Source organism: Pinus tabuliformis, chromosome 2_1 (assembly GCF_031772625.1).
Source record: "Pinus tabuliformis cultivar Carrire ecotype Pingquan chromosome 2_1, CPIR1, whole genome shotgun sequence".
In the NCBI taxonomy this organism is placed as follows: domain Eukaryota; kingdom Viridiplantae; phylum Streptophyta; class Pinopsida; order Pinales; family Pinaceae; genus Pinus; species Pinus tabuliformis.
In genome coordinates this window covers 465,524,599-465,549,662 of record NC_142299.1, presented here as the reverse complement: position 1 = coordinate 465,549,662, position 25,064 = coordinate 465,524,599, and the positions used below count along the sequence as shown (strand labels likewise).

General features: G+C 40.6%; 1 protein-coding gene across 2 annotated transcripts in view; it reads right to left on the bottom strand.

The window, feature by feature from the left end:
• Nucleotides 1-25,064, bottom strand: part of LOC149200939 (shikimate kinase 3, chloroplastic-like) — a 302,762-nt gene that overhangs the window by 76,437 nt on the left and 201,261 nt on the right. The window contains exons 8-9 of one of the 2 annotated variants that reach the window (XM_089402825.1): nt 1,386-1,464; nt 1,196-1,263 (exon numbers count right to left, since the gene is read on the bottom strand). The exons of the other annotated variant lie outside the window; for it this stretch is intronic. Of the exons in view, the coding sequence (XP_089258951.1) occupies nt 1,196-1,263; nt 1,386-1,464 (147 nt within the window). The remainder of the gene's footprint in view (nt 1-1,195; nt 1,264-1,385; nt 1,465-25,064) is intronic. 2 annotated transcript variants of the gene reach the window in all.

Here is a 25,064-nt window from a genome sequence, read left to right as displayed (position 1 = left end):
CGGTCATAGTGTCAAGAGAAGGGTAAAGGGAAGTAGCAGCAAAAGCATGTAGCAGTCTCTACAAGAACCCAAATGAACAAGTTCTATGGCAAGTTCAAGAAAGATTTCTCCATGTTATCATGCCTTTCTACCAATGTGATTTTGAAGGATGTATTATATGTGGGCAATTATATGACATCAGCTAGGTAATGGTTTTCTAGTCTGAAGAAGCAGAACTCAGGAGTACCAATTGATTTTGGTGATGATGCCAAGTACCAAATAGCAAAAGTTGGTACTATTCCTTTCTAGCACAAGTAAGGTAATTCCTTGGATTTTGATAATGTCTTGTTTGTTGCAGGTCTTAGGAAGAATATGGTTTCAATTTTAGTCATGGACAATAAGGGCTTTGCAATTGAGTTCAAGAACCAACAAGTCCCAATGAAGCTGAAAGATTCTAACCCAGTTAAAGCTCATCAGATAATAGGGGTTAGAGAAGGTACTTTGTACAAGTTGCAGGGTGAACTTGTTCAAGCACTGGTGCATAATAGTGACAACTTGTGTGAGTTGTGGCAGACGAGAATGGGGCCCCCCCTGCATCACAAGGCATTGCCTATTCTGAGGGAGATAGTCACAAGTCTTCCAAAGTTTAGTATTAAGCAGCATGGTGTATGCAAGGGCTGCCTACTTTCCCAAGCCAGGCATAGGTCTAAGGGGATTCTAGACCTAATACATTCATATTTTTGTGGACTGATGTCAGTAGCATCGATAACAAGAAGCATGTATCATGTCTCACTATTTATTTCTAGCTATTCTGTGATTGATTCTATGGCCTGAATTTAATTTCAACATTAATTAAATTCCATGAATTACTTGTTTAATTGAGATCATAGGGTCATTAGTCACCTATGGCTTGGAATTTTCACATAAATGCATTGAAAAAATGAAGAGGATGGATGAAATTATAAGGAGCAATATTGCCAAGAAAATCACTAAATCGGGTTATATGCATAACTAAACATAAATAAATGGAAAGATAAGAGGAAAAAAGGATGCAACATTTTCAAAAAGTAAACCAGAACCAAAATGAGAAATCAAAGACAATTTAAAAGACATTCAAAAATGTAAAACTGCCTATCTGTCGAGAAAGGCAGACATAAGTCAAAAACAGATTCCACAAAATGCACAGAGAATCCAAGGAAAAAGCATACTGTATTACCTCAATCGAAATAACCTTTGGCGTAACAGTAAAGACATCCTCATCATGACCACGTTCCTCTGTGATTTCTGATCATGGAAAAAATATGGTTTGATAAAGATGAGGATGCTAAGACTTCAAGATGGTACTCATAAATGCTTATTACATATTGCCATGCATAACACTTATGCTAGTGAGATATGAAATGTACTTTGCAGTGATAATTTTATATCTGCACTAGCATATCCTTGTCTTCTTTCTTCAAATGATTTTGTTAGTCTTGCTGAAACCTGCAAATGCCAATCCAACTTAGAAGTGAGAAAAAATGAGTACTAAACTGGATAATAATAACAAAATATGGTATGGCACAGAATCCAGTCACTGACTGCATCCAATTTTGCTAAGTCAGAACAGTTCTCATGATCAACTAGCTAAGGTCAGCAAGCTAATGTAAAGGATTTACGACAGAGATATACATGTTTAAACAAATTTAAGAGTGGGAAACATGGTAGAAGGTATCAATATTTTTGGGAGCTTTGCTATGTGACAAAGAACAACAAACAATAAGAGTTTATATCAAAAGAATGCCAATCCTAACTGTTGAGGCAAAGACATTTAGTTTGGTTTATGATGTCAAATTTGTAATGTGCATATTACATGCCATATTTAATTTCAGGACTATTAAATTACCTATGTTTTCTGGTTGGCAGACAAAACTCAGAGCCACACACTGGCCTTGTTAATCTCCAAACTTGTTCTATCCCATGCTCCCTTTTACTTATACCTACCAATATATATATATATATATATATATCACTTTCTCATTGAATGTCCCTGTGGTTTTTGTCCGTTCTTAATGTCAATACTTCGTCAATGTTGTTAATGTTCCTGTCTCTGTTTTGAAACCAAATGAAAGAAGTAAGAGCAGTACATTAATAACGATATTTCAAATTTGAATGCTTTACGGAAAAGAATTCAAGGGCTAAAAATCAAAAACTAAAGCATGTATACAATCACAAAAGCAGAAAATTGCTATAGGTGCAAAACCAACAGAATTGAAATGGTACAGATTTTTTTAACGATTTTATGAAACAAATATATAAATGTTAGATTTTGGCCTAGACCTACATAATTTGCATTGATTTCAGTTTTGTTGAAGATGGAAGATATCATCATGAGATATGCAACTGCCCATCCTATGCAGGTTGCAGGCTAAATTCAGCTTTGAATCAGATAAATAAGTTAAAAAAAAAAGAGCCATTATAATGTCTTGGCCTCCATGCTTTTATTGTTCTTAAATCCTTGCACCTTGCCACTATATACAATCACAGTTTGTGTGAAACGAATTTCGTCTTGAGAACATGCACACAGTGCAAAGTGTGCTCCCACTTACTTGCACAATGTCTCTGTATAGATATATAACTACTGGTTGTTTTGCTTTCAAGATATATTTCAAAGCTTGTTCCAATAATCTTATTAAATGTGAAGATTTGTTAATTTTTCTCATCTCTCTTGACTTTCTTTACTGTGTTTAATCAATTCATTCATGACATGATAACATATTATTATGTATTCTCACGATTGCCATCTTTTTTAAAATATCAAAAGACTAAAGTCTCAATGAACCTTAAGGATAAGTCTTGTTGCCTTCTAAATCTGCACCTGTGAAATACCAACATCCAAATAATGATGCAAGCCTAGGTCAACTTCCTAGAAATCCTACCCACCTGTAATGTCCCCAATTATTGAGTTACTATCTGAGGAGGTTAGCAGAAACTCTAGGGGTTGTGCCAGCAGTCTTAGGAGATGTGGGTGGAGTGGGACCCACACTCAAGTGGGGGCCACAAGGAGGCCATGCGCACCACTAGACAGAGAGTTGCGATTTTGGGAGGCAATGTGGAGGCCACCAAGGAGGCAATGTGCACCAATTGAGAGGGAGTGTGATTTTGGAGGCAAAGTGGGGGCCACCAAGGACAGCATATGGGGCCAAGCTTATTAAAAGACAAGGAGGTGTTAATTTTCCAATGTCCTATGCTGTAACAATCACTTAGACAATTTCTTCTTTCAATAGCAATCACTTTATCCAATTATCTTCAATCTTCCAATAACAGTAAGAAATTGTAGATAAAACATTAAACCAAATGCACAATAGAAGACAGCCAAGAACAATAGACAAAGATGTGGTCAAAGACCAAGGACAAAACCCAACAAGGGGGAAACCCTTTCCAAATTATTCCATTAGATTGTCATCAAATGTTCAAGAGAGATACATAGTACATGTACATCAATAACAAGTCAAGGGTCAATGCCTTGACCAATCAAGTCAAAACCAATATCCAATCAAATATGAGCATGAAAGTCAAATCTGGTCAAACTTCAATTCTGCAATTCCAGTCAAACTCAACAGCAGTCAATGTAGCACAACCAGTCCATGGTCAATGGTCAAATCAGCCTCAAAGAGTTCAGTCAACCAGTCAAACAATGTGGCCTCCTTCCCTCAGTCAAACTCGGTCAAAAAAGTCACAAAATCTGCCTTCAAAACTTTGGTCAAAGTCAAAGTAAATGTGTAGTCAAAGCTGCCTCAAACCTGCAGTCAATGGTGGTCAAAGTGCCCAGAAAGTTTTGGTCTATCTCTCTTTGAATTCGGCCTCCAAGAACAGATCCAAAATCAGTCAAACCAAGACAAAGTCTCCCTAAGACAATGCTGGTTAAAGATAGCCAAAACAAAAAAGTCAACACAGTGAAATCAGATTGACTCTCTTTCCTTCGCACGTGTGAACTCGGACCCTACAATTTCAGACCAAATCAAACCAAGAGACGAAGAGATGAATATGTGATGATGCCTCCAAGTGATGCCAAGTGATGTCTATTTATGTGGTCTTGGGGGTCGAATTTTCTCTTCCAGACCGACTTGAACTTTTTGTGTTGTCATGGTTCCACATTCAAAATAATATTTTCCCATGTGTAAATCAATACTTCCAAGGGCTAGTAGGGTCTCCTAAGGGTGAGAAGGGCTTCCCCAAGAAGGGAATCACTGAGCTACCAAATTTCAACACTTACTCTCAACTAGGTAGGAATTACTGACTACATCATAAGTCTCATCTCGGATGTCTCGTCATCATCATCGTTGTATCATATCATATCTTGTCTTTGCTCATCTCTAGTCATCTGCTGAGCACTCTTGATCTAAAGAAGAAAAATCATCATAGCGGAGATAAATCTAGTGTTCCACGGGGACGCGTCCCCTAGGGTCGGGTGTGCGCACCCCATGCACTCGGGTCGGGGGGACGTCTGGGGAAACGTTTCCCCACGTCCCCCTTTTGGGGAGACGCGGGGAGGACGTTTCCCCAGTGTGGGGGACGCGACTCCCCAAAAGGGGGACGCTTGGACGTCCACCCTCAAAATGGTCTATGCGCACAGGGAACACCTAGTATTTGACCATATTTCCCTACTAATGCTATGCAATTCATGGTAATGTTAAATTCTTAAAGTAAAAGTGACTCATTTTCATCCTTTTACTTAAATTTTTAACATAACCATGAAATGACTCAAGATGTTTGAGAGCAGTTCCGGCCTAATTGGATTTAATATGGAGAAAGTAGAATTTTAGATCTCACTCAAAATCCAGCAGACTTAACAGTTTTTCACGAATTCAGGATTTGATGGATTGCAATGTTTCCATTGCATTTTGTCATGTACAAGGGTATGGAATTAGTCTTTAATCAAGAGCACCAAGCCCTCTGTGTACTTTAGAGTGACTTTTAGACTCGTCACTCCATTGTTTTTTAGTTTTAGTTATATCAATTTAATATTTCAGTCTTTGGATTTCAGTATCTATTATAGTCTATTTTGCTTAGTACTAATTAGATTCTAGAATGATAAATGATGAAAGCATAAATGATTCTATTTATGCTTTCACTATTGAATCATGAATTTGAAATATATATATATATATATATATATATATATATATATATACATATTAAAAAGGAAAAAAATTATATACCCCGACGTCCCCCCTAAATTTCAATAAAATTTGAGGGTACTCCCACATGTCCCCCTTGTGTGTCTCCCCGCACCCGCGTCTCCTTGTCCCGGAGTCTTGGTAGAACATTGGATAAATTTGCCACCCTATATCCAATGACAATAAGAGAGATACAACTTACCATAAGGGGTAAGGATCACACACACCTATTGTTTATTGATCTTCCCACCTTGACCCTCAAGAGTCAAGTGGTAGAATCCTTGCATCCTGACGACAGATACCACTTGTCATAAATGACAAGAATCAGACAGGTCCCAAATCTCCTCACCCATTGGCCAGATGGGTGGTGATCCCAACAAGCCCAGCTTATGGGTAGCATGCATATTGGGGTATACTCGATCAAGTCTCAAACTCGAGAATAGGCAACATATACTACTTGCTATGGGTGGCAAGGATCAGACATGCCTAGGGAACAGATACAACTTGCCATGAGTGACAAGGATCAGAAATCCCTTGGGAACAAATAAAACTTGCCATGGGTGACAAGGATCAGACATCCCTCCAATAACAATAGAGGAGTAGGGGACAGTGTAATATTCCTAATTGGAATTTAACAGCGAATACCAAGCAATGGACTAGGAACAATAAATAAACTGGAACTCATACACAATTAAAACACCAAAATGTCCAACAATGCAATCTAAGACATTTTTTTAATTTTATGATAAAAGAGTACATAAAATGAGCTGAAATTTTGTAACCTGGGCTTGTTATGCAAGCTAAGGAGAACCCCCAACAAGTGTGAATTGCCCAATCTGGCCAGAGAACACCCCACAATTTTGATACTACTGAATTATGCCCAAATCTACCATAGGGAAGTTCTCCCAGCTCTGGCTAAATTCTCCACTGAGAAATACCTCCTATCTTCAGCTCTTATCTCTCCCAACTCCACTTCTTTAAACCCTTGCGCAACACTTGGTCAAATAGCTTTTGTGCCCCTACCAAAAGATAGAAAAATCAACCCAGGTAATAACCTCCAATCCAGCCTGGGACAGTGTAATATTCCTAATTGGAATTTAACAGCGAATACCAAGCAATGGACTAGGAACAATAAATAAACTAGAACTCATACACAATTAAAACACCAAAATGTCCAACAACGCAATCTAAGACATTTTTTTAATTTTATGATAAAAGAGTACATAAAATGAGCTGAAATTTTGGAACCTGGGCTTGTTATGCAAGCTAAGGAGAACCCCCAACAAGTGTGAATTGCCCAATCCGGCCAGAGAACACCCCACAGTTTTGATACTACTGAATTATGCCCAAATCTACCATAGGGAAGTTCTCCCAGCTCTGGCTAAATTATCCATTGAGAAATACCTCCTATCTTCAGCTCTTATCTCTCCCGACTCCACTTCTTTAAACCCTTGCGCAACACTTGGTCAAATAGCTTTTATGCCCCTACCAAAAGATAGAAAAATCAACCCAGGTAATAACCTCCAATCCAGCCTGGCGAATCATTGTCCAAACTCCAGTCTAACAATAAGAAAATTCCCTGCAAAAGCCCAGAGCCTCTAACTTACGCATGCTCCCACAATGTGCTCCACAAAAATACCTCTGCATTCGAGAAATGTGCATTGCTGAGTAAACTACAGCAATGATGTCCAATGGAAGCTTTGAATTGAGCTCCCCAAATTGCCTCACTAGGGAGACACTCGAAGTTCTCCGAAATGAGGGTGGAATTCTAGCTCATAAATTCCTTGCGCTGAATAACACAGGTTATCTTGGCTAAGCAGCTCAAGAGAACTAGTGGTAAATTGTCAAATAATCAAAAGATACCAAATGGAGGCCTCCAAGCTCTATTTATAATTGCTAGCCCTCTCCCTTGGCGGTCCCCACCTTCCACTAATAAAATATTACTTTGCCATCATTCTTCATTAAAATAACGATTTGTATGTTTCTCCCACAAATTAATATTTTCTCCTTTTTATTTAATATCACCAAAAATTGGCAAAACTCCTCAATGAATTTTGCACTCACAAAAATTGAGAGCATTACAGTCCTCCCCGCCAAAAATTGCTTGTCCTCAAGCAATATCCTATTGCTCCAAACATTGGCCTAGCCAATGACAGGGTCCCAAATGTGCCATTCAACCACTCCTCGCTGTTGAACATCCTGCCATACTAGTGACACTCCCAATGTCAACAGCGAATCACTAGAACCCAATGGAAGATTTGAATGATCTCCCCCTATAGAAACCAGCTCACACCTGAGGGTAGCTAAACCGCCAAATCCTATTATACCTAGATCTCATGCTAGGCTCAGAAGGGTGCCACCATGTTAATGCTGTGCCACTTTGACTACGACAAACTTCCCATCATGCTCAGACTGTATCCTCCCCTCCTGAAACTTGATGGTGGAATATCTATAAAGGCCAAGCTTATCCTGCCCAGGCATCTACATGATATCAATGTCTACCCAACCACTATCAATCTCAATCCTGGGCAGCAACAGGATAAATATACCTCGCCATACAATGGAGGTTTCATCGTTCTCCCATGCGTCACACCCAAGGTGAACTAGATCACCCTATCCCATGATCCTGCTCATCATAGAATGGAGTGTCCTATCAATCAACTGGATCCCTGGATCCCATAGCCATACTAGAGATACACAAGTCCCAAACCTCCCTGCCTGCAATTGTGACTTACTGCTACCTATTGGGACCCCTCTGTGCCCTATATGTATCTAATAGATGGAACCCAAATATTAAGAATTTGTCCCACGCATGCCAATCTACCTTGCTCCTACTGGACCACACAGTTAAATCCGTTATCCTACCTCCTTAAAGCGCACCTAGATACTGCCTGGAGTCTAAACATTTACCTGTAGACAAGGTCTACCATACACTACACCTCATGCTCATATAATGCCTCACACTGTCTCGCCGAAACTGCATCATGTAGCTCCCTCGCAATCACCTCCCTGAGTGTGAGCCCAGGGGTGGAACATCACTGGATGACTGATTTTTTCTGCTTTTCTTGGCTGGCCATCGGCCAGGCCAAGAAAAGCAGAAAAAATCAGTGATACAGAACTATTTTTAACGAAATGAACAATACGATTGACTGGATTTTTCTTTATCCAACTGAATAATCGCAATATTCATTATATTGCGGATCTTGGAGAGATGGCTGAGCGGACCAAAGCGGCGGATTGCTAATCCGTAGTATGGATCATCCGTACCGAGGGTTCGAATCCCTCTCTCTCCGTTCGTCCACTATTGATCCTGAAAACGAATAACCCCGAATCTTTCTATGCTACCTTGGCAGTAAACCACACCATCCCTAAGCCTATATCTGTCATCTCATGCACCCACCAAATGTCTCAACTAGAGAGTCTCCCTCCTTCCCACGACACATTGTGTCTCATCCAACGCCTAGGGTGAGCCTCCCATGTCTTGATGTCTGTATTGAGAGCATCAAGGGGTAGCAACCAAATGCTCTACGACTATAAGCAATACTGGAGAGTGATGGATGGGTAAGTCCCCAAGGGTATGATGAAGAGTCTGGAGGGATACTGAAGAGTAATCTTATGGGTGTCCCTCTTTTTACCTCCAATCCGTTGATAACTCAATCGATGACCTGTCTCCGTTGAACATGACGTCCCCAGATGCTCAACAACGTCCTCATCGATCCTAGGTGAGTTGCACCCAATGGTATCCCTAATGTCCCTGTCCATAAGTCTCCTTGGAGGCAACGCTCCAAGAGTCCATTGTGCCGCACCATATGCCACTGCATACCACCAAGTATCCCCACACTCCTTGGCATGCCATTGTACATCGTGACCTGTCCGTGTACACCACTGGATACCCCTTTCTACTATTATACCATCTTGTATCGTCTTGTGTCTTGCATCTGTCACTGTACTTGTCACTCCCCGCATGTACTCAATGCGATGTGAGACGCTCCTCCTACTCCACAACACAAATCCAACACACTACGGCACTCCTCCATGCACCTCTGTGCTCCTCTGCAGAACACTTAACTCTGTTTAGACGACTCTGTGCACCACTGGACCCCTACGCCAACTACCACACCACCTTGCATCCTCGACCATCCCACATGTGTCAATGCATCCACTGCTCTGCTAGTGAATCCACCATGATGTGGGTTACACCTCCTCAACTGCCCTAGTAGACCTAAGCGACCTAGCCTCAGTAGCTCCTACATCCAATATGCCAATAAGAGAGCATTGTCTCCATATAATGCCTTGTCTGATAGCTTGTTAATGCCACCTCCTCCGAACAGCCCATGCCAAAGTATGTTGAACATCCTATGGTCCCATGCATGCCCAACATCACCGGACAACCCACGGAGTCTGTCAGCCCCCCTGTCAATCCAACCTGACACTAGTGTTGATGGAAATTTGAAAGTCTGTGGGAGTTCGGTCATCGGACCTATCACACTGCTAATACCATCACTAACCAAGCCCATGTTGTGACAAGGATTCCCACCTGGATCCCAACAACAATCTAGCCTTCATACTCCTCTAGTAATCCACAATCTCTGATAAAATGCGGCCATGGATGTAGCCAACCACCTAACTTGCTCCCTCAGGTACTAGCTCAGTACCTCTCGCCATCCAATCCCAAAGGAGGGATCAAATGTACAATCTCCTATGTACATGACAAGCCCTCCATGTTAACGTTGTGCCATACTCAACTCAAGTCGCTAGCTGCTGCGAACCTAGTCATCCCCTATGATCTGTTTAGAAAACTCTGCCTTTCTCCATCCAATGCATAAGGGTGAGATAATATAGTTGTGGACCCCGTCAAAATGCCTCTAAAGTAAACTGTGGTGGAATCCCATCATGTGCTTTGCGCGTTGCCTCTCGTCAATGTCTAGTCCTAAGGATGGTTACGCATCCTCCTCCATCACTATCTCAAATTGAGCCTCCAACTGCTCCTCCACCAACAACCCATCATATAAAACATCCTCACCAGTCAGTTGTAGGTGACTGTCGTCTCGAAGCTCTGTAATAGATTTGGATGCCTCTATACCTATCGGCTCCTCATCAACGGTGGAGATGTCTCTCGGCACCTCATCAACCTATGGTGTGTTGCTATCACCTAAAAACTCGATCACAACACTGGGACCTCATCAACTATTGGCATCTCATCAACGGGTGTATGCTCAATTATCATCTCCTTGCCAACCATGGCCCCTTCAACTACTTTTTCATCTTTTTCCTTGATCCTCCTCACCATCCTTACATAATTCCACTGAATTCCCACTGATTTGTGCATGTCTGTTAGTTCACAGAACTCCCAAAAGGAGAGGGACGCTTGAATTTCATGCCCCAATGATTGGTATGTCTTCCAATTTACTGCCAATAACTCCACATCAGTTGCAATCATGTCTTGCCATCTTGATGCATCATCCATAATTTTGGGCATAATGGATTTGTTGTATAATTGAGAACGGTCTTGATTCCCAATTATGGTATGAAGCAGTTGCTTCCCACCATCAATCATCATTTGTTGCATCCTAATCATCTTATTCAAGGTTACTGCCATGTTGTTTGATTTCAACCTTTCTTTGGATCCCATGATTTCTTAGTTTTTTATTCTGGTCTTGTCATCAGTTGGCTTAAGTCATGGCTTTAATACCACAACTAGCCAAGATCATGGCTTTAATGCCACTATAATATTCCTAATTGGAATTTAACAGCTAATACCAGGCAATGGACTAAGAACAATAAATAAACTGGAACTCATACACAATTAAAACATCAAAATGTCCAACAACACAATCTGAGCCATTTTATTAATTTTATGATAAAATGGTACATAAATTGAGCTGAAATTTTGGAACCCTGGGCTTGCTATGCAAGTTGAGTAGAACTTGGTAAAATGCCCCGAACCCAAGTGGTAGAAATGGTCCCGAAGTGATCTGTGCACTATCCAGAAATAATCTACTATTTGTTGGCTAGAATGTTGATATTAGGGTTGAATACTCCTCAGAACGCTCTAAAAATTTAGCTCTGAACTCCTCTCCCAAAACCCAGAAAAACCCAGAAATGTGTTGGAAATACTGAGAGGGGAGGTGAATCAGTGTTCCTTAGCAGTTAACACTTTTAAATCTTTTCAGAGCATTAGTTAATCTTCAATTATTATTATTGTTTATGCAGTAATAACAGTAAATAAAAGAACACAGTAGACACAAGAATTTTAGGTGGAAAACCCCCTCAGGTTCAAAAACCACCGAACGCTTTTCTAAAAAATTCTTTAATCGTCAACCCCAACTGAAATAAAAGCACAACTTCCTAGAATTCTAGAAAAGCATTCTTCTCCAGCTCCCACTGAAAGGACACCTCAATGCCCTGGTTTCTTCAGTAGTCAACTGAATGGATGCCCCAACATCCTAGACCAACCTACCACCTTGAAGTGTTCTATTAAATTGGCAACTAGGGCCAAACTTCATGTGCGTCATCTTATTCATGGCTAATAATATTTTTATTAGATTCCTCTCGTCGAGAGGTGTAGGATTGATCTAAAGATCATCCGATTCCTATCAGTATTTATGGAGATATGAATTTATTTTGATTATGAAATTATTATCAAGCCGACCTACAACTCATGTAGGCTCAAAAGCCCAACAGTCGCATCTATTCAAACATTAACGTTGTGTATAAATACAGGAGGACTTTTCCTCATTTGCACTCACTCATCTCATCACATCTCTCTCTCTCTCTACTGCGCAGAAAAGAGTCTCTTCTTTACTGCGCAAAAAAGGGTCTCTCTCTCACACGTGAAGCCGAAAGCTGCTGAAACTAAAGCTGCAACTACAGATCCAAACTTTGACCAGCGTGGACCATCAAACCTCCTCTTCTGATCTGTGCTGTAGGTTCATCTGAACCTCCTCTGAAGGCTACAACTTTTGGTGGTGGAATCAAGCCGATCCGACGGTTGGTTTGTGAGATATCGACTGCCCTAGTTTTGATGATGAAGCTGCTAATGCTGATGCTACTAATCTAGGGTTTGCTACCACTGATATAAATCAGATTTATTGTACTATTTCTCTCTGCTGAATTATTGAAGATAAAAGAAGATTTGATCAAAGGGTTTCCCCACACATTGTGGGGTTTGTCCCTGGCTAGCCACCACATCTTGTGTCTCTTGTCTTGGCTTGTTTTCTGTCGATCGTTTAATGTTCTATCCAGTGTTGAAAATATCGGTATCGGCAAAATATCGGCAAGGGTCCAGAAAATATTTTATCAGCAATATCAGCGAAAATATCAGCAAAATATCGGCAATATCGGCAAGCATAAAAAATGCATAATATATTCATTTTTTTTTTAGATTTCTAAACATATAAAGCAATAACAACATGAACTAACACATTGGCACATAAATATGAAGAAGGCACTGATATATATGATGTCAAATAGAAATGATACATCAAACTTCAAAGGCGATACCAAATCCTGCTGATCCCTGATAATTGTCCAATCAAGGACTCAAACAAAATAACATCACATATCCTGTTGATCCCTGATAGTGATAATTGTCCAATCAAGGACTCAAACAAAATAAGTTCACATATATAAAACTTTAAAAGTATTTCATCATCATGTGTTATAAACTTATATGTAGCAAAAGTTGCAAAACAAATAAAACTAGCAGCTATCTATCTGAGACCATTGGCCTCTCTCTAGCAGCTTTCTTACTGTCTTGTTCAGCAATTGCTTCACGAGCTTTTTGTGTAACCTCTACACTAGAAACCACACAAGGCATTACATCTGCATCATATGCAGAGAGTCTAGCCAGATGGTATTTCAATCGTGTAACCCCTCTTGGCATCTTGGTCCCACACAAGTTGCATGATATATATGCCTGATTTGCCCCACCAACAGCTTCCCCATACTCCCAAAATGGGTCCAAGGCTTTTGGCATATTTGACATTTGTAGTGAACTAATTCAAACCTAGGGCACAAAAAAGACAAAAAATTGGCATTAAACCCCCCAACACAAAATGAAAAAATAATAAGTAATAACCACCTCATTCAAAAAAAAATACTACATTATTTGCATTTTGCAATGTGAATGAAAAATGGCAATAAGAGGGGGTGCATAAGAAAGTTGAAAAAAAAAATGAAGCTTGCTGTCCAAATATGGAGAAAACCCTTGCATTGACTCATGGGCATGAAAATCATAGCAAATGGAAAGAAAACAAAGAAACAAAATGTTGGTAGGCAAAGAAGCAAGCAAGCATAAACCTAAATCTATGAAAAAATCATTAACATAGGGGTTTTTAAGAACATACCTGTTAATGGAAGAAATGAAGTTTGTCTCACTATTCTTCAATCTTTGATCCACAAAAAAATCTTAGTTGGTGGTGATAATCGTTGTTTTATCCTCAAACCTTCCTTGACAACCACCACAAAACTCTTCTCCTTCCTTCTCCAACACTCAGAAACAAAAATGAAGGAAAAAAAACCAAGTTTTCCTTTTTCTAGCCGCGGCAAAACACGCCCGGCTATATTTTCTATCATTGCGCGATATTTTGCCGATATATCGCTGATATCTCGGAAATATCGCGATATTTTTGGGAGCTGAAAATATCGCGATATTTTTTCGGCGATATTTTGATTCGCCAAAAATATCGCGATATTTACGCTATTCGGCGATATTTCGCCGATATTATCTACACTGGTTCTATCTGCACTTTTCTTTATGTACATGTGATTGCTAATCTATGGAATATAATAAGAAAAAAAAAAAATTGTTATAAGCATAGAACATACCATAATCAAACATGGTATCAGAGCTGAGGTGAAGACAAAGCCCGAGCAAGAGCAATCACCGAAGAGAAGATTGGCAAGGCTATCCTAGAAGAACTATGGGTTCCTCAACACTTTTTCCTGCCAAAGACAAGCTCCATGAAAAAGTTGACTATCACGGATGGAAGATGTCTATCGATCTAACCCTAGAAGATCAAGGAGTGCTGGACCATGTAAGAGGCAATATTGTTGAGCCTCCATCAAATGCATCCACTGCTACCTAGAACAAATGGAAAAACGGAGAAGTCAAAACAAAGAAGATCATCCGGGACTCTATCGACAAGCACTTGGTGGCCTACATCTCTGAGCTAGACACCTCCAAGGAAATCTACGATAGACTGGTGAGTATATTTAAAGTTAATGATGCAAATCAAGTTTTGTTTCTTAGAAATAAACTAAGGGAAATAAAAAAGGGTAAAGATGAGAGTATGCAAGCATACTTCTTAAGAATCACCGAGATCAAGAAAGATCTCCTATCTATTGGGGACACTATTACTGACAGAGAAATGGCACTCACGACTCTTGGAGGATTACCATCCGAATGGTACGTGTTCAGTACTACTCTTCTGAACAATAATATAATTCCTGGTTTCGAGGAATTAATGGCTAGATGCATTCAAGAAGAAACAAGGGTAGAAGAGCAAGAAATGCCCATGCCTAAAGGTCCTCCTGCTGCCTTTTCTTCTCATGCTAAGAAAAGAAATAATTTCGGGACTAAATCAAAACGAAAGGCTGGACCTAAGGATGGAAGAAAAGGACGATGTTACATTTGCGATAAAGCAGGTCACTATGCAAGGGAGTGCCCTGATAGAAAGGACTCACACCACGACGATGATCAAAATCCCTCTGATAGCAACCAAAGGAATGACAAATTCAATAGAAAAGGTAAGAAGAGAGTTGGGAATCAAGGAAGAGGACAACCATTCAAGAAGGCTAGAAATTCTAGGATGTATTAAATGCACCTGACCTCAAAAAGAACCTGGTGTCCATCTCGGCAATGGAAGACAAAGGCTACAAGGTAACCTTCAGCAATGGCAAGGTACGTATATGGAAAAATAATGTTAAAGATGCCTTTACTCTTGGGTTTTGTGTTGATTCATTATATCAAGTCGATGAAAGTACGCTAGGTGTCATGTCTTATGACACATCTCTTCAGTCTGAACTTTGGCATCGGAGGTTTTCCCCCCTTCATTATAGAGCTCTACTCGATGTAATACAAATGGTGACAGGGATGCTCGAATTCCGAGTAGAGAAAGAAGGTGTATGTCCAGGATGTGTTGAAGGAAAGCTCAAAAGGGGACCATTCCCCTCAAGTCAAAGCAAGACCTCCGATATATTACAGTTGGTTCACTCAGGCATATCTGAGGCTGGCATTAAGATGGAGACTACTACACCACATACTCCTGAGCAAAATGGTGTGGCAGAAAGGAAGAACCATACGATTGTGGAAGCTATCTCTATCGGTAGATGATGTAACAATGCCTGATGTGGAGAAACCCATGGATCCTATTTATCCACCTGAGCCTTCTTCTTCTAGGAAGAGGCCTTCATGGCTTAGGGGGATACTTGATGATGCTGAAGGACATGCTGCACCCCGAGGAACCTTCCGTGAAAGTAAGAAACCTAACAGGTATTAGGGATACTTGATCATCATGAGCACGATCATACAAAATGAGACTTCATCATTCTCAGATGCCGTCAAGCATCAAGTATGGAAGGATGCTATGACTAAAGAATATGAGTCTATTATGGAGAATGACGTCTGGGAAGTAGTTCCCAGACCCCAAGACAAGACAATTGTTACTTCCAAATGGTTTTACAAGATAAAGTTGCAACAGATGGAAGTACGGAATAGTATAAGGCTCATTTTGTTGCTCGTGGTTTCTCCCAGAAGGAAGGTATAGACTATGATGTGATATTTGCACCTGTTGCCAGATATATGACCATCCGCTTGATCATAGCCCTTGTGGCTTCACAAGGATGGAACATACATCAGATGGATGTGAAGACCACGTTCTTGCACGGTTCGATCAAAGAAGAGGTCTATGTGGAGCAACCCGAAGGATTTGAGATTTATGATTGAAAATCTCATGTATGCAGGTTGAAGAAGGCTCTCTATGGGCTGAAGCAAGCACCCCGAGCATGGTATGAGAGGATCGATAGCTACTTGATGAAGCTGAGATTCACTAGGAGTGAAGCCGACCCTAACCTTTACCTTAAGGTTGAAGATGACATGCCTCTCATATTGGCGTTGTATGTGGATGACCTCTTTCTAACAGGTGCATACCCTCTCATTCACAAATGTAAGAGAGAGTTGGCTTCTAAATTTGAAATGAAGAACCAAAGACTTGAAGTGTGGCAGAAGCCAAGGGAAATTTTCCTATCTCAAGGAAAATTTGTGAAGATTCTGAAAAGATTTGGTATGATGGACTGCAAACCTGTGACTACCTCGAGGATCTTAACTTTCAGAATTTATATGGTAGTGATGTTGGACCCGATTTGGGAAATGCCTCTGAGTTTCAAAAACTCATTCGCATTGATGTTCTTGGTGAACCTCCGTCCGAACATATGTTTTGTAGTTAGCATTGTGAGCTCATATTTGGTTGAGCCTCACTAGATTGGTGCTAAGAATCTTCTGAGATGTCTTCAGGACACAATCTCTCATGGATTGAGATACACTGCCGGAAATATGAAACTGCATGATTATTCGAATGTTGATTAGGCAGGGAATGTGGAGGATCACTGGAGCACTTTTAGTGTTGTTTCTCTTTGGATCCTGCTTCGATATAATGGATGAGCAGGAAGCAGAAGTCGGTTGCCATAAGCACCGCCGAGACCAGATACATGTCTATGAGTATGATCTCGTATGAAGCTACCTGGTTAGGGAAGCTCTTTAGTGAGCTGTTTTAACACATACCACTGTGATTCTCTATAACAACCAGAGGTGGGATTCGATCATTGAGGAATCTCGTATTTGTCGATTGCTCTAGCAAATAGACATCATCTGGGATATGGTAAGTCGATGAGCAAGGAGGCTCCATCGCATTAAGATGATGTACAAGTCGATACACCTTGTCAAAGCCCCGAGGAAAGATCTAATCTGTGATTTTCCCAAACGACTTGGAGTCTTCAAGAAACCCTTGTACAAGGGTCCTGCATGTTGCATACATTGAGCTCTGGGAGATCTGAGGGATTGCGGTTCTTACTGGAGAAACATACGACCACAGGGTGACTCACCCTCCCCTGGTGGTGTGCACTGGAACAAGATGATTTGCTCTTTTGTGGGACAAGATGATTCGCTTTCTTGTGGAACAGGATGATTCGCTCTCCAGTGTAGCAGGATTGATGTGTTCTCCTGTGAGGCCTGGATTGATGTGTTCTCCATGGCAATTGTAGCAGGATTGATGTGTTCTCCTGTGAGGCCTGGATTGATGTGTTCTCCATGGCAATTGTAGCAGGATTGATGTGTTCCCTTGTGAGGCCTGGATTGATGTGTTCTCCATGGCGATTGTAGCAAGATTGATGTGTTCTCCTGTGAGGCCTGGATTGATGTGTTCTCCATGGCGATTGTAGCAGGATTGATGTGTAGCAGGATTGACCTGATTATAGACTGATTCAGTAGAGCGAACTTGTAAGAAGTGCCACGTGTCGTTGTTGCGACCTTCAGCCCTACTCAACAAACTACAGTCTGTCCTCTTTCTGTGACTATTTACGAAATTTGAATACAATGCTCAGAGAGATTATCACGATTTTCCCAATGTCACAAGCAATAAATTCCTAGAATTCTAGAAAAGCATTCTTCTTCAGCTCCCACTGGAAGGACACCCCAACACCCTGGTTTCTTTAGTAATCAATTGAATGGATGTCCCAACATCCTAGACCAACCTACCACCCTGAAGTGTTCACAAGCTCCAACCTATAGGCGACTTCATGCACCAGCCTAGCACCTCTTTGCCACCCTATAATGACTGAAATGAGACAAGAGTGTGGATTCCCATACCACGAACAACGATCTATGATACAATATGATTTACAATGATTTTGACCAAACACCCAATCACCCTATGACCTGCAACCCAACCATGACATCATCTCAACATAGACTCCTATACCTCCCAATAATGCCTTTTCAACTCTAGGCAGATTGACTCTTTTACAATAATGATAACACATTTTGACAAATGACTATTTTACAACTTTACAATGATGACTCTTGGCCTTGACACTTCTTCACAATATACGGATGGCTGCCATGTCTTCAAAGGATGTCCCGCTGCAATGCTTCCTTTGATTTGATACTTCTTCTCTTGAATTATTCCTTGAAGTTGTACCTGAATCTTCTTCTACCAGCATGCAAAATTTTCCCAGCGAAACCAATCCCAAAACAAAAGGAAATACCCTTCAACTTACCTCTACCTGCAAAACACATGTAAGTGCATAATAATGAATAAATACAAATTAAAATTACAATGCATACCTGAAGTGTGCTTGTCACTTTTGTTGTTGACTTGTTGCAGCAGTAGACAAAGACTCCCACTCTTGATATAGGCATGGACTCTATGCAAGACTATATCCAAAACTGACCTAAAGATATATACAATAAAAACTGATGACAAACACTATACTTGTGATGGACTAAGTTCTAAGTACAAGAACATAGACCATTCTATCAACTATGACAAGACAAGTAACATGAACTTACAACATCATATAGATTTAGCAGAATTGGTGTACCATCAAGAATATGTAGCATCAAATGTGTAGTATCAAGAATATGACATCCGAAATGTGGTATCAAAACTAACTGTGACATATAGAGACATAGAGATATAACCGAGACACTGTATATACTTACGTTATCCTGCAAAAATATATGTCAAAGATGATACTCAAAATTCAAGTGTAAACACTAATCATACATACCTTGCTGTATGAGACTTACCCTTGACTGTTGACGTGTGGTCCTTTCCGCGTTGATCCTGAATGCATGCTTTTTCTTGCCTTCTAGGAGCTCGATATTGAATCTATTGTATCTATGTAATTTCGGATCTCCATGGTCAAAAATTTCGTCCTGTGGAAGCCCTCTGAGTCCTCTTTCCAACCCCACAAGTCTGATCAAGATTGGATTCTTCAAGAAAGAGTTATGCCCAATCTCCCACGATGACCTGATTATACTCTGGTTCAGTAGAGCGAATTTGCACGAAGTGCCACGTCTCATTGTTGGGACCTTCGGCCCTGAAAACGCTACTCAACAAACTACAGTTTGTCCTCTTTCTGTGACTATTTACGAAATTTGATTCCAATGCTTAGAGAGAGTTATCACGATTTTCTCAACATCACATGTTTGACATGGAATTCGAGAGCTTGCAAAACCCTAACTTCCTAAAATAATATCTCTGAAAATATAGCGAACCAAGGTCTGAAATTTGGTCACGAGGTTCATCAAGATTTTGGCTCAAATGGGTTTTAATTTAAGCTTTGCAGATAATAAAAAAGAAGAAGAAGAAGTTAGAGCGAAAATGCCATGATGACCTGTTTGAAGCCACAAAATCCCTACTAGAGGAGGATAAGAGGGTCATTATTTATATGAATGTCTTGAGTTGAGAGGGCAACAAGTGAACGTTGGAGGGATTTTAGGAGCAAAAAGAATTTATTAATTATTAACTATTCAATGATGACAATCAATTATGAGTGACATGCCACAACCCCATAGGGTTTTAGCCCACTAACTAGGGTTACTAACTTCAAACGCAGATAACTCTCAACCTGTGAAGAACTGGGAGGCATACCATATATCAACGGAAACATCTCGACAAGTAGAATCCATCGAGAAGATCTTTAACTCAAAATAGAGTAAGTTGTCAAGTTAAAATGCCCATGCAAAATCGAGTTAGCCCATGGTGTTGCTTGGATTGACATCAATGACAACCACTGATCAACAAAATGGTTTGGCCCAACTCCAAGTGAAAATTGAGCCCACCAAGTGATGCAAATTCCTTAGCTAACTAGCAATTCTCCCTGCTATAAGAATGTGGATTTCAGGCCTAAATATCGCCCGGAAAATTCTATAATATTCGTTGGAGACTCCTCTCAATAAACCCAAAAAAACCCAAAAAGTGCTTGGGATGAATCCACCAACCCCCGGTAACCCCCAACAAGTGTGAATTGCCCAATCTGGCCAGAAAATACCCCACAATTTTGATACTACTGAATTATGCCCAAATCTACCACAGGAAATTTCTTCCAGCTCCTGCTAAATTCTCCACTGAGAAATACCTACGATCTTCAAATCCTTATCTCTCTCGGCTCCATGTCTTTAAACCCCTGCGCAACGCTTGGTCAAATAGTTGTTGCGCCCCTACCAAAAGATAGAAAAATCGACCTAGGTAATAACCTCCAATCCAGCCTAGCAAATCGTTGTTCAAACTCCAGTCTAACAATAAGAAAAATCCCTGCAAAAGCCCAAAGCCTCTTACCCATGTGTGTTCCCACAATGTGCTCTAGAAAAATACCTTTGCGCTCAAGAAATGTGCATTGCTGACTCCTGAGTAAACTACTGCAATGATGTCCAATGGATGTTCTGAATTGAGCTCCCCAAATTGTCTCACTAGGGAGCAATGTTTTAAAACTCTGATTCCAACTCCGACTCGGTATTGACTCGGCCGGCTCATTCATTTTTTCAAACTCATAGCATTAGAATACAGAGAGAAGACAACATGTGATCAAAGTAGGCTCATGAATAAATCCATTATATCAAAATGGCACGTAGTGCACTGTCTAATACATACATGATATAGAGATCAAAACAAAAACGCATAACCAAGGAGGCTAGAAATGGCCTCTACAACAAAAGTAAATTGTGATCAGTACTACTGGCTATTGCTGGAGGAGTCAACATCATTTGGCTCAACCTCTGAATTAGAGTCAAACAAGGAAGTCCATGGCTCCTCATCATCATCATCTCCAACTACAACTGTAGAAGTGGTAGCACTAGCAGTTTATGCAGCAGCTGCAAGCTGAGATAGACGAGATATGTGCTTCTATCATGGCTGAGCAAAGGAAGCGCCAGCAACTGGAGGACTTGGGGCTGGCCCTGAGGATGGTACAAGTGGATCTGCATTCAACTAAACATTATGTTCGAGTGATGCCTCCACTTGTAAATCCAAATCAAGATATCAGAATCAAACTCTGCTATATGACTCTCCACTACGCAATTTGATGTTGGATCAATGTCTTCCAACACAATGGGATCTGAATAAGATTTTTTGTTCAGCAATTGGTTGTGTTTGAGCCAAAGGTTGTATTGGACATAGACTAGATCATTTAACCGTTTTTTATCCAAACGACTTCTCTTCTTTGTGTGAATCCTTTCAAAGACAGACCAATTGCGCTCACACCTATTAGAACTGTAATTTTGACTCAAAATACGGATTGCAAACTTCTGCAATTGAGGAAAATGGCTACCAAAAGCCTCCCACCATTTGAAATAAGTATTAAGAATTTGAAAATTGAAATTTTTGTTTACTTGGCTCATCTACTTCCCTTGCAATCTTTGCTAGGTTCTTCCCAAAGGTACCTGTGGCTTTGTTGAAGGTTGTGACCTATCAGTGTATCTCCAGATGATCACACTCCAATGGGATCATGCGATCAATGCAGTCAATCAATCCATCTCTAACCTCCCCCCTCAAAGCTCCTGCCACCAGAGCTTTATAATGATACCCTAGGTTCAAAAAATACTCAGCTGCATGTATAGGGCAATGGAGTTGATTGTTCCATCTTTCATCAATGATTGCCAAAAAGGGCTCATACTTAGCCACTTTATCCTTGTATGCCCTCTTTATTTGCTCCTTTGCTTGATCTATAGCCTCATAAATGAAGCCCATAGCCAATATTTCCCCATCCACCAACCGCAACACCTTAATCAGTGGCTCAGCAACCTTCACAATCTCTGTTGCCTTTCTCCAAAATATTTCTTCATTAACTTTCTTTTTCAATTCTTTGCCATCTTGTTTGTGAGACCACTAGCTTTGATTCCATTCATCACTGGAAAATATCTTTTGCAAGTTTCTATGTTGTGAAAGAATAGATTGCAATGTCAAAAAATGAGTAGCAAGTCTAGTGATGGCAGGTGTAATAATATCCCTGCCCCATGTGTGTCTCCTCATAAGGCTCAAAATCCATGAATGATTGTAGATAAATTTTGTTATTCTTTTGGCATGATCTACAATGTTTTTGACCCAATATAATTTGCCAATATCCTCAAGCATGAGGCCTATGCAATGTGTAGCACATGGGGTCCAAAATATGGTTTTGTGTTTTTCCTTTAACAATTTACCAGCAAGAACATAGTTAGAGGCATTATCTGTGATGACTTGAACAACATTAGTCACCCCCACCTCCTCAACAACCTCATCCAATAGCTGAAACAATAATTGTCCATCTTTCACCCTATTAGATGCATCAACTGATTTAGAAACATGGTTCCCTGTGGGCAGAAAATAAGAAAGTTTATGATGGTACGATTCCTTTGATCAATCCATCCATCTGACATGATGGTATATCCTGTTCTTGCCCATGAGTCCTTGAAATATTTCAAATACTCATTAATGGAGACAATTTCTTTCTGCAAACAATACCCCCTTATCTCATGCATAGTAGGGCCTTTGAAGCCTTTTCCAGCAGCATGTATGGCATCAAACATAGGCTCATAATATGGTGAACAGGAAGCATTGAAGGGGATATCAGCATCATACCACCATCTACATATGTAATCACAAGCAGTCTCCCTCAATTCTTTCTTCCAATGGTCATCTAAAGTGGGCTGCAAAGTTCTAATAGCTTGAGGACCATGTGCATCTGATGGAGGGGAGGGTGTGACAGTGTTAATTTTAGGTATGTTCTATGCTTAGAGCAATTTATTTCAATTTTCACAGTTAGCTCAATATCTTCTCCAGAGTAGCAGTCACATCAGCATTAAAGTAAATTGCAGATAGAACATAAACATAAATCGCAGAAAACAAGCCAAGACAAGACGACACAAGATGTGGCGCAAACCACGAAGAAACCCTAATGTGGGGAAACCCTTGATCAATTCTTCTTATATGTTCTTCAATAGTTCAGCAGAGAAAGAGAGAAGGATAGTACATTTACAACAGAAGTCAACACTTTGACTTATCTAGATAAGAGCATAGATCATCTCTAAGAAGATGATACATGAGATCAGTTGAAGACATGTTGCTTCAACTGATTCTCCAAGGTGACTCCTTCACCTATCATTGTGCTGCATCTTGTCATCATGTCGCACCTCACCGTGCTGCACCATGCTGCACCCATCATCACAATGTCGGACCTCTTGACCATGTTGTACACATCATAATGTTGCACCTTATGCTGCACTGATGTCCCATGTGCCATTGTTGTACCATGTTGCCTTAGTTGTCCCATCTGCTATAGTTGCATCATGTTGCCAAACTATTGTCCCATGTGGTATGCTGAACCGTGTTGTCATACAACATGTCTCATGTGCTTGCAGCACCATGCTTGCCATGCTGTCCATGCTTGCTATGTTGTCCATGTCGTTGGTGACACGGCCATTCTTCCTGTCCCATTGTTTAGCTGTTGTCCTGTCACAACTTACTATGCCTTGTTGTTGTCCCAAGTGTCTTACAATACCTTATTGTTGTCCCTTGTGTCTTAGCATACCTTGTTGTTGTCCTATGTAGGAGTATAGGGCTAACACCAGCACCTATACTCACCCAACAACCCCTAGATTAGGGCTCTAACTCCTTGTGCAATCCGTCGTCCCAAATAGCCTTGATAGAACTCGCTGTCACCTAAATCAACATGTTCTAATACTAGGTTCAACCTTCTGATTAGGACCTCACAAACTGCGGTTAGGAGGGTTGTGTATTAGGGACTTTTGTGACAACAATAAAGACCCTTTTTTATTTGTGTATGTATCTTCTTGACAGCAGATTAGGGCACAAAGGGACTGTGTATAAGGGCAGTTGATTAGGCCTCTAGTAAGCCCTGCATTTAGGGCACAATGGCACTTCTAAGATAGTGAATGTGTCTCCTCCTTTAGGACAGAATTAGGGTCATCATTAGGGCTTCCTGAAACAGTGATCTTGGACAACGTTAAAGCCTCTCCTTGCTGCGCTATAGAAGCCTCCTTTAGGACAGCGTAGGAGCCTCTCTTTGCTATGATAAGACTCCTCCAAGACTGCGGCTAGGGCATGCTTCCTTGACAGCGTTTCAGACTTCTCTTTGACAGCATCTAGGACTTCCATTGAGAGCTATAGAAAGCCTCTACTTGCTGCTAGAAGAGCCTCCTCTTGACTGCATATAAACCTGTGTAGAGCCTTCTCCTTTTGACTGCGTCTAGGGCTAGGGCAGCGCCCTTAGTCTTCTTTCCTCCAACGTCTAGGGCTTCCACTCCAACATTTCTCTTCCATTAAAACCCAAGACAAGTGGAGATCTATCAAGATAGAAGTATGTGTAGAAATGACTATCAAGTCACCTCTTTCTATACTAAATCATGGAGCACATGTGTGGGTTATTAGGTTGCTGGCCGACCTCGACGAATTGTCTTATAACACAATTAAATTCATAACTCCATGAATACTTATTGGAATTAGATGATCTTTAGATCAATCCTACACCTCTCGATGAGAGAGATCCAAGAAAAATATTAGCTGCCATAAATAAGATGACCCACATGAAGTTTGGCCCTAGTTGACAATTTTAACACTCCCTCTCAACTAGGGAGAACTCCATTCGTTGATCCATCGGCCAGACTGTACTATCTCTGCCAACTGTGCCGTCCATTGCTCAGCTTTGCTCTGCTAAACCATGAAGAAGATGAATTATCCAGAATGTCTAATACCATTCTCTACTGACCCGAAGTCAGTTCCATATGAAGAGAGTGTGTCATACCACTCTTGCTGACCTGAAGTCAGTTTTATTGATCCCAGATCAATATCACAAGAGAGTGTCTCAAACCACTCATACTGATCCCAGATCAATGGAGATCATCCTAGCATAGGGAGTACGGTAGATACA